Source organism: Borostomias antarcticus (assembly GCF_949987555.1).
Source record: "Borostomias antarcticus genome assembly, chromosome: 11".
Lineage (NCBI taxonomy): Eukaryota > Metazoa > Chordata > Actinopteri > Stomiiformes > Stomiidae > Borostomias > Borostomias antarcticus.
Genome location: NC_140244.1, coordinates 19,403,158 through 19,414,359, shown reverse-complemented (window position 1 = coordinate 19,414,359; position 11,202 = coordinate 19,403,158). Strand labels below are relative to the sequence as shown.

The 11,202-nt window shown below is 45.0% G+C and overlaps 1 protein-coding gene across 1 annotated transcript; it reads left to right on the top strand.

Annotated features, from left to right (window-relative positions):
• Positions 1 to 4,902: 4,902 nt before the first annotated feature.
• wdr46 (WD repeat domain 46) lies at positions 4,903 to 10,771 on the top strand (the record flags this gene model as incomplete). Its single annotated transcript, XM_084445353.1, has 14 exons — positions 4,903 to 4,959; positions 5,193 to 5,375; positions 5,546 to 5,635; positions 5,785 to 5,897; positions 7,678 to 7,765; positions 7,873 to 7,934; positions 8,035 to 8,139; positions 8,247 to 8,397; positions 8,516 to 8,751; positions 8,870 to 9,023; positions 9,163 to 9,310; positions 9,433 to 9,623; positions 9,783 to 9,896; positions 10,004 to 10,771. The coding sequence occupies 14 exons, from the start codon at positions 4,903 to 4,905 to the stop codon at positions 10,121 to 10,123; spliced, it is 1,812 nt and encodes a 603-aa protein (XP_084301479.1). The 3' UTR covers positions 10,124 to 10,771.
• Positions 10,772 to 11,202: the final 431 nt, after the last annotated feature.

Sequence of the window (11,202 nt, the reverse complement as noted above, 5' to 3'; positions counted from 1 at the left end):
TTCTAAGGGCAGCTGTAATAGGTACTGGTAGTAAGAAGTAGAAGTATGCGATTCGGAACGCAGCCATACTGGTCCTACTAGAGGTGTACCTAATAAAGGGTCCTACTGGTACTAGAGGTGTACCTAATAAAGTGGCCGGTGAGTGTATATATATAAAATTGTATGTTCCAATACTTAATAAATAATATTTTAAAAGACTTAATAAATAAATACTTAATAATACTAAAATGTCGTAATGTTATGCCGGAAGTATAGGAATGCATACTACATCCAGACAATTTTTGTAGTTTGCAAAGATTACACTTATTGAAAGGTTTTTTCCTTCCCTGCCCCCAGGCTTGTGATTGAGGAATCGTCCATGAGCAAAAGGCAAAGCAGGAATACATGGAGCGCACTGGTATGACCATCCAGGAGAGGGGAGTGTTCCTGCCAGACAGCGGCCTACAAGGTGGCTCCCCAGATGGGATGGTGTCCGATGACTGCATCATAGAGGAGAAATGTCCCTAAGCAGTCAGAAAGAAGACCAACCTACAGGCAGCGGAGGGAAATGACTTTTTTCCTCAAACTGGATGAAGTCACTGGCTTACTGAAACTGAAGCAGACCCATAACCACTGGCATCAGATTCAAGGCAACCTGCACCTGACAGGATCCAACACGTGTCATCTGGTGGTATGGACTCCTCTTAACCGTGTAATCCTGCTCATCCGTAAAGATCCAGCATGGGCTAACAACATGAACATTTTAGAAACCTTTTATAAGGATTGTCACAGATGTGAATTGATTAGTTTTATATGTTATGAGAAAAAATAAGCCGTATCAAGAGGAATCAAATGGAAATGTTTCTGTGTAGTCACAGTCAACAATAAATTGACTGGGAGTTGGAGCAACATAACCAGTGTGAAGACTAATTTTTGTCAGCTAGTTCAGCTTGTCTTGCACCTACCCTGTCAAAGTGAATGTCAGTTCTCTCAATTATTCATTCAACTGATGGTGGATTTAAAAAAACAAAAACATTTTGAGAATATAATGCTGTGACAGATATGACAGACCGAAATAAAATGTTTTGCTAAGCACATCCACCGGACAAAATGGCATCAAGTGAAAAAAGGTTGAGGTACGCACACAGCTACACCACAGGGTAGTTTATTGAAAAGGATTAAAAAAACGACCCAGGTGGGCCTTCGTCAGGTGATAGTTGTCACTGCCCGAGTCCCTTAAATAGGGTTCCACCCATTGTCACCACGTGTTTAAAGGTCACCCCTAGGGGTCAGTGTGTTCACCAAGGTACAGTGCAACAACTATTTACAAACTTAAATGGTTCACATTGTGTCCAACCATTTAGGACTAAAGCATGTGTATTAATTATAGTCAACAGTACAGATCAGTGGTTTTCTATATACACTTCACAGTGTACAGGTAATGTGAGATAAATGATTCATCATATTCACATTCAGCGGTCACGCTGTTAATCACATTCACAATCAGCGGTCACGGTGAGCTGCAGTCATCATGGGAGACTCCGTACAGGGTGAGGTTGCGGAGCATCTGCAGAGAGGTAAGTGTAGCCCAGTCAGTTCACTGCATCCTGGTGAGGGAGAGAAAAGACGAATGGATCCAAGTTTGTGTGGGTCTGTATCATTATTGTGTTTGACTTCATTGCGCGTTTGACTTCGTGTGTTTGACTTGACGATGTGTGCAGAGTTGAGTGCCAAACACTCACCTTGGCATTCTGCACATTGCCAAGAACCATCTCAGCATTGAGCATGTCGGGAAGCTTGGACACCGTGTGGCTCTCAATGGGACACAGCTGGTTGAGCAGGGACAGGTAGTACAGCTGCTCCCCATGGGAGTTGATCAGGATGCCCTCACCTTGAGGAGGCTCAGCTCGACCCAGCATCTAAGAGACGGGACACAGAGGTCACTCACACAGCAGACACAGGAAGAGAATAAATTAACTTGCACAAGTGAATCTACTTAGAGTAGTAACGCACAGAACTCTCAGGGATAAACGAGTATTGTCATTGATACTTGATACCATGTGAGACATCACGTTACATAAAAACCCACCTCTCTCACGGAGATGTTCCTGAACTGAACTCGGAGGAGAGGTAGAAGACACAGGAGGGTGGGCTTCAGCTGCAGGTTGTAGGTCTGGGTGCAGTTGCAGGTGATGTTGTGTTAAGTGACTGAAGGTGATGTGTGAAGTGACAGGCTATACAAAAAATGTTCAGGACGTTCATTGGCACTGGGTGATAAAAAAAATGGGGTTACAAAATCCTGGGATAAATAAAATAAAATAATAATAAATAAATAAATAAAACCTTCAGGGCTGATGATGCCAATGTGGTCGACAGTGACAGTCAATTCATGCTATTTCACGGAGAATGGGTTTCTGTAAATTTGTGAGACAATTGCATATTTTCAGTATCTTGTTGACATGCTTCTTATACTGGTATGGCATGTAGGCCAAAATGTTAACCGTTTTCAGGCGCTGAATGGAACGCTACACATGAATCCTCACACTGGCAACAAGTCTGTTGTGGTTGACTTCCTCTATTGTGAACTGTCCGTTGACAAGGTACATTGGGATGTTCAGTGAAACATCCTCTGGCAAAATGTCACGAATAGTGAAGCCCTTGTCTGCCATCACCATGTCACCTGGTTCTAGCTGTTGGAGCACTCCGCAGTCAGATGTTATCGTTATGTCCGATGTACGTCCACCGTATAGGTCACTGGCGAAGGTTATAACTCCGTTGGGAGCCACACTGATCAGAGCCTTAAGTGTGGTGCGTTCTTTGTAATGACTGTACAGATGACTCTGGGTGTCCAGTCTTTCTGCGTTGGAGGTGGCCACTTCAGTGCAGTCCAGCACAATCCGACAGTTGGGGAATGGCTGGAAGCATTCCGGCAGGGATGTTTGGTTCTTCATTCTGGAGGGGATGTTGTTTTCCATCATGCCGACATACAAAGTGTCATACAGAGCACTGGTGATGGTGGTGAAGATGTTGGTGACTGGCACGGCAGCAATTAAACCTCGTAGCAAGGTCTAGGATGCCACAATTTAGTCGGAGCTTCATCAAAGTCAAGAGCAACTGATCGATTAGGGGCATTATTTTGACATTCCAGACAGAGTGATACTGGAGATCAAACTTGGAAAGAAGGGCTTCCAAAAAGAGGACAGTGGCAGCATCTGACAAGCCAGTGTAGTAGTTGACTCTGTCAGGGTCGGAGGAGATTTGACTAAATTAAAAAGTTTGTTTTTGTTTCTCCAATTCTTTTTTCAGTTTGTCATTTTCTTTTATGAGCATCGCGTTCTCAATTTCAAGCACCACAACACTTGAAGTACTAGGGGTCTGTGGAGCAATGTCAAGGTGGTTTGTGCCTGGTTCAGCTCCTTCCTTTGTCCTCCACACTCGCAGGGAGCATTTTCTTTCTACGCTTGGTGGGATGGCTGATGTGGTCAGGGAAAGCCTTTCCCTCATTCCGAGATGGCTCATTCCAGGCAAACCGTGTCGGCCCCGCTGCTTTGGGAAAATGCCACCCGCAGACCCTTGAGTTGTAGTTGGGGGTGAAATTGTCACGCCTGTAAAAAGAAAAATGTATCATTACTTAAAGAACTAAATGGCAGTGAACATCTTACATATCAGACTCCCTCCAACTTGCAGAACCAACTTATATCATCAGACATGAGTTTTGCTATATATATACACACTAGTGTTTATTTTTGCGTCATTTTTTCCCTTCATAATAATAATAATATATAAATCTTTATTTCTAGAGCACATTTCAGACACAACGTGCCTCTCAATGTGCTTTACACAACATAATAAATACAAAATGCAAATACAATAGACAACAAAAAAACAAACAAACACAAACGTAAAATTCAGACATGAGAAAACAATGTAAAATAGGAATGACATTATGCTAACAAAATTAAAAACCTGCATTATTATCATCCAATAGTAAATGCCCTTTTGAACAGGTAGGTCTTCAGATTTTATTTTTTTTAATGTATCCACGGTGCCAGTTTTTTTTTTAAGTCTAGTGAAAGCTCGTTCCATCATCTGGAGGCATATGAGGACAAGGCAGCTTCAGATATTGGGCCAGTGGCGCAATGGATAACGCGTCTGACTACGGATCAGAAGATTCTAGGTTCGACTCCTGGCTGGCTCGATTCACTTTTTAGTTAGAGTGCAAAGATTCACCATAATTCACCATATGTTTTAGTTATGGTGCGAGGAATGGTCAATTGCAGTGAATCTGAGGACCTAAGGGCTCGGGCAGGAACGTAATATACTAAAATATCACTGAGGTAAACAGTCATAGTCTAATGATTTCCTATGCAGCACACGGCAATTCAGTTTGACGAATTTACGATGTAGCTAGCTAACTAGCATTAACCCAGTTGGCAGCTGCTGGTCAGCGATGAGAGACGGAACTCCAGCCCGGCTGATAACCCTCCGTCGCGGGAAGGGAGGGTGCATCAGTCGGCTGTGATCCTTGACAGTACCAGCCTGTACATTCATGTCTGAATACAATCCGACGGCTAATTCCCAATAAAAAAATCCCTCCAGTGCACAAGCAACTCCCCCAAAGATAATAATGAGAAGCACAAGCTGGCAAGTGGACCGCGTGAGTGCCGTGTGAGTGGTGAGGAGTAGACGGCTGCCCTCGGCTCTCGTGAGCTCGGTTGTAATGTGAACCGCGGAACGGGATAAAATAATACAAAAAATCAATCCAAAACATTTCACTGTAGATACTATGATTAAAAAAATAAACGAATATTAAAACCACAGTTATAATACATGTTTATAAAACTACTCTAAAGTTTAGCGTACAAGAAAGGGTTAATGACGTAACACATAGTATTACCGGAAGTGAAAACGTACACAAAAAAGATGGCGGCCCCCGAGGAGACAACGTTGAAAAATACACACGTGGGGAAAAAGAAAAAGGTAGATACGGTTAAGAAATCATCCAAATAGTGTGATGAGAATAATAATGATGTTCAGGGATTATAGTAAATCGCTCTCTGTTGGCGGCGTAGCCTAACGTTAGTTGCATGTAAAGTAGCTAGCTAGGTGGCCACTGATTGTAGTAAGCCTAAGCTCCACTCACAGCAGCTAACCTCTGTACTTCCCCCTTTATTCGGACCTTTTCACCTCATCTGTATATTCTGTTACACCAGCCTGTAAAGAGATACTGGCAGGACACGGAGGAAGAGGGAGCGAAGGATGGAACTGAAGCACAGAATGAAGGACACAAGACTGAGCCCATTCTGCAGCCGAAGGAGACGACTTCAAGGATGGATGGGGGACGGAAGAAAAGAAAATATGAAGAGAAGAGAGGAGGAAGGAAGCTCATATCAGGGGTAAGTCACAAATAAATAGAGACTAATGTTTATGAGCGATCACATTTTGAGAGAATACCCCATCCATGTTCTACTTCTAACCACTCTGCCATGGGTAAATCAGGGTTAACAGCATCTGGTTGTCACATAGCGCACTTTTGCATGACATCTTTAATGCTGTATGAACTCAGAAACCCCAGAAATCCGACCCATTCCCTGGCTCTGCACCTATCCCAGATGAGAAGCTGAAGAAGTTCCAGAGGGGAAAAAAGGGTGAACTGGTAAGCTCTCACACTTTCCCTATCAGGACTGTCAATCAGAGACTATGATGACACCACCTGAGACTGCCTATTTATGTTTACCTCCAGAAACAGGTATCATAAATTAAGATCCCCCTGTGTCTCTCCCTCTGCTCCCACTTTCTCCCCAGCCTCCTCGACTGCAGTATAAACTCAGAGATTTGGTGTCTCGTTCTGAAGCTGCCTCAGAGCTCGCACAGAAACAAGCTGCACGACATGATCTCCTTCTCCCAGAAGACGCAGGGTAATTCTACCACTACCGCAACCTGATGCTGCTTTGGAACTGCAAAATGGTTTACAAAAGCACACACATCCAAACACAATAATTAGGAGGTGCTGGACAGATGTACTGGACAGATGTACAAGTAAAATTGAAAAAAATAGAATCTGCACACTAGATATGCTCCACTGAGCATATCCCATGAGCACCTCAATAGTGATGTTTCAGGCGCAAGCCCTTCTTCAGACATACCGTAACAGCACAAGCAGGGGTACGACCCTAAATTTGTTCTATTCGCCTTATTCACCTCAGCTGCCATATTGGTCAGTCTGACGTAATTAGGGGTGCGGATGCGGAAGTGTCCATTGCCTTCAATGTTAAAAGTTCACTATAAAAACACCACTTCAAGAACCAAAATAGTCAAAATAACAGGCTGAATACACTATCGGGGTTACAAACTCATCATTACCAGACTCTGATTGTTTTTCACTGCCGTTGTTTTTGCGTTTGGAAATACATCGGAGTGAATGCAGCTGACGGCTAACTATGGCTCATTCACCTCCATGTATTTCCAGACACGAAAACAACGGCAGTGAAAAACAGTCTGATAATGATGAGTTTGTAACCTCGATTGTGTATTCAGCCTGTTATTTTGACTGTTTCGGTTCTTGAAGTGGTGATTTACAGTGAACTTTTAACATTGAAGTCAACGGGCATTTCCGCATCCGCATGCCAGACTGACCAATATGGCTGCCAGGTGAATAAGGCGAATTAAACGTTTAGTATCTAACAGGAGTGAGACTGTAGTCTTCACGACTCCAGTTTTAGAACAGAGAGACATTCTGTAACTACAAACATTCTAAAACACCCTTGGTGTACGTTAACTCAGCTTAACAGGTGTCACTGTGTTGCTCATTAGTATTGCTAGCACATGTGACCTCTCATAAACACCTCTAGGAGTGATTTTAAAGGAGAATGCTCGTTTTTGACAACCTGGACCTTATTTACGGGATATTATAAGACGTTTCACTCACGAGATAACTTTGGTGTAATTTGGAGGCCTGTAGAAGAAATTTAAAATCCAGCGCGAGCCAGTATATCCATGTAATGGCGGCGGACGGGGCACTGAGAATGCAGCTTCTAAAAAATCTATTTTCTGCTGCGAAACGGTTGTTTTCATCAATCTGTCTTTATGAATCGCTAGTTGTGCTTACATAGAGCGTAGGCCTGTTGTGGTTTTTCACATGCCTCTGTAATATGATCTTTAGAAACGTCTTTAGAAACGAAATAGCTTCCTCACTTGCTCCAGCAAGAATGCGCACAGCGTGCTGGAGCAAGTGGGGAAGCTATTTCTAAAAAGACGTTTCTAAAGACGTTTCTAAAGATCATATTACTTGGTTGCACTCTGATGTTGGTGCAGCATGACTGCCTCTGCTACCCAGATCTTGAAATAGTGGGCAAGGAGTAGGACAGCATGCTTTTATAAACTCTTTTAGGGTTGCAAATTTCAAGGAATTTCATTAATCGATAACTATTAACCTTAACAAACGATAGTCCTGAAGAACATCCTGCACCGGACTGAGCTTTGCTCGCATGTAATCATGATTACATTTCATGCAACTCCCATTGATAACGTTTGTTCCATAAAAACGTTCTGTTGCATTAACAAGCAATTAATCGAGTAACCAAATCTTACTCGAGTAAATTCTTAACAGCAATTAATCAATAGTTGATTAACTATTAACATCCCTAATCTATTAACATCCCTAATCTCTTTAATGGTGAACCTCTCTTCCGCTGTCAGGTTCCTGGAGGGAGATGAGGATGAAGACACCTGCACCATCTCACAGGAGGACATTGCTGACGCTGTGGATATTACATCTGGGGCAAAGGTGAGAGAGACTGTTTGGTGGAGATTCGACACACAAGGATTTCACATGGATGTATTCCCTTGATCTTGGTTTTAATAATGGACCTCCGCTCCCCCAATCTCACCCAGTACTTCAACCTGAACCTGTCCCAGTTTGGGCCATATCGACTGGATTACAGCAGAGCTGGACGGTGAGTGCCATCGTACTAGTCTGCAGCGTTAGAGAGGATTCTGAGAGTACTTTGTACATGTAGCTGACATATGTTTATTGATGTGCACTCTCTACCCCAGACATCTGCTATTGGGTGGGAGGAGAGGTCATGTGACCTGCCTGGAATGGCAGTCCAAGAAGCTGATGTGTGAGATGAACGTGATGGAGACAGTTAATGATGTGAAGTGAGTCAATACCCCCAACACACACACATACACGTGGATATTTATCTTGGTTTACACACCTTCCTCCCTCCTAAACCATTTTCTGCATCTTTCTCTTTATCCTGCAGGTGGCTCCACAGTGAGTCAATGTTTGCAGTGGCTCAGAAGAAGTGGCTGTATATTTATGACAACCAAGGCATCGAGCTCCACTGCATTCGCAAGTTCAACGACGTTCTCCGCATGCAGTTCCTCCCCTACCACTTCTTGCTGGCCACAGCGGTGTGTTCACCATCACTGTTTTCATGTGCTTTTGCAACGTCAGAATCCTTGCGGATGTTTTTTTTGCCCACTTGTGTTAGAGACTCATTGTCATCCGTCTCCCCAACCCACTGTCCAGAGCGCCACAGGTTTCCTGCAGTATCTGGACGTGTCTGTGGGGAAGGAGGTGGCGGCCATCTGCACCAAGGCTGGCCGACTGGACGTGATGGCCCAGAACCCCCACAACGCCATCGTCCACCTGGGCCACTCTAACGGCACCGTCACCCTCTGGTCGCCCAATCAGAGAGAGGCGCTGGTCAAGATGCTGTGTCACCAGGGCGGGGTGCGCTCGGTCACCGTCGACAAGAGCGGCACGTGAGTGGCAACGAGAACCACGGCGATGGTCGTCTCTGAACTCGGCTGTGTGCTGCACTCCCCTGAATGTCCAGCAAAGGGCTCTGTTGTGACACTCTCCCCTCCAATATCTCTGCAGGTACATGGTGACGTCAGGCATGGACAAGAAGCTGAAAGTGTATGACATCAGAGCCTTCAAGCCCTTTCAGTCCTACTTTCTGCCAGCAGGAGCGTCCTGTTTGTCCCTGAGCCAACGGGGCCTGCTGTCTGCAGCCACAGGGGACATAGTCCAGGTGTCATTCTCCTCCACACTAAAAACAAATGACCTCAAAACAGCAGACAGACCCAAGCAACTAGTATGGAAAAATGGCAACCTAGCTTCTGTTTCCCTGTTTCTGATCCTGTGATAATGTTGTGTTTGTTTCTGTGCAGGTGTATAGAGATGTTTGGAACGGCCCAGTGACCAAGCCCTACATGGCCCACAAGGTGAGAGGGTCGGTGTGGGGGGTACACTTCTGCCCCTTCGAAGACGTCCTCGGGGTGGGGCACGGAGATGGCTTCACCAGCATGGTTGTACCAGGTCAGTAAGCACCGCACACACACACACACAGACACACACACACTGCCTGAAATTCTGTGTCTGACACAAGTTTCTCTTTCTTTCTCTTCCTCTGCATATCCTCCCTTCCACTGTCTCTGTAGGCGCTGGAGAACCTAACTTCGATGGCCTGGATTCCAACCCATACCGCAGCGCCAAACAACGGCAGGAGTGGGAGGTCAAGGCCCTGCTGGACAAGGTCCAGCCAGAGCTTATAGGTCTGGACCCAGGCCAGCTGAGCCAGGTTGACCAGGCCACCTGGGAGCAACGGCACCAGGATAGGGTCCAGGCTCTGGTCAGTAGCTTCACTTTTGTCTTGCAATGTTTTTGCAATGCTCTCTATTAAACATTGAACTCTGTAATACATGATGTGAAGAGTTGGAACCAAATAATTTCAGGGACAGGGAGCATCGTGAAGTACTGCTGTTCATGTTTTGGTTTGGTCTTTCCCCAGGGCTTTGACCCGCTCGCCAAGGAGAAGTTTAAACCCAGGCATAAGACCAAAGGTCGAAGTTCAAGTGGAAAAGTGGAAAAGCGCAAAAAACAAGTGGCTCATGAGGACCAGAGGGTAAGAGAGGTTCCTTGACCATTTAGAGACGGTCTGAACATCGTCTGAACACATTTAAACCTCCACCATCGCTCTTCTCTAACTCTCTGCTCCCTCTCTCCCCTCAGGATGTGATCCGGCAAACAGTGGAGGACAGGATGAAGACGGAGAAAGAGAGGAAAGAAAAAGAGAAGAAAGAGAGGGCCTTGTCTGGACAGAAATCTGCTCTGGACAGATTCAGGAAATAGGACAGAGGGTCCAGTGTGAGCGAACACCCGGAGGTCCTCTGAGCGACTGATGATTGAAATTTGTGCAAAGGACACATTGGAATCTTGGAGGCTTGGAGTCACATTGGAGGCATGGGGTCACTCTCCAACGCTGAGCCAGACAGAAGCGGAGACTGCTGGGGGAGTACTAGTTAACTAACTTGGGCCTGAGCTAGGCTCCGCCCACACTCTCCATCACCTGTCCCTACCCAGTGTTAGGAGGGATGTGCCTGGTCTGTAGTTCTGCAGTATTGGCTAGGTTAGCCCTACTCCCACGAGCACATTGATCAGCTCAGAAGACAAAAAACAACAATTTCATACACGGAGTGTGTTGGGCATGCACAGGCTACGTTAAATCATCGGGGGGGGGGGGTTGAGCTTCAATTAAATGAGCTTCAGTAAAAGGTCAGTTGTCAAATGCTTTATATGTGTGTAATAAAAATATATGGTCACACAAACTCAACATGGTTTTATCATTAACATACTGTGCAGTGTTTGTCCAAGGCAAAGCCATAGATAATGAATGTGTATGCAACTACATTTTAACCAGTGATTATTAATGGCCTAGACGATTTCTAACTGATTGTTGCATAGTGTTGTGTCCTGACACATTCTGTGGAATGTGGTATTAAGGCACAAACATGATTCTTCGTGATACTTTGTCTGTTCCAATGTGTGGTTCATTAAACAATATCAGAGATGATAGTTTCAATAGAGCCATAATCTGTGCCTGACAACTGTGATATATAAAACGCTTTCACTTCCCTTCTGGTGAGCTCATGAGATTCATCAGATGTTTTCTATTATTAGATTCCTGTCATTGGTCGAGGCTACACAGGATGTGCTGTCTCTCAGGCCCTCTCCTCTTCCCTCGCCCTATGCACTCCCCCTCGGTCTGCGCGTTCACGCGGGGGCCGCGCCATATTAAATGCCATCCGAAGCCAATTAGCGCCGAGTGGAAGTGGCTTATAACACCCTCGGTAGCGAGTCTGCACCGATGCAGTCTCGATTCACATGTGCAGCTGTGTTTAATTGTCTTAGACAAATCTAAGTTCCTCAGA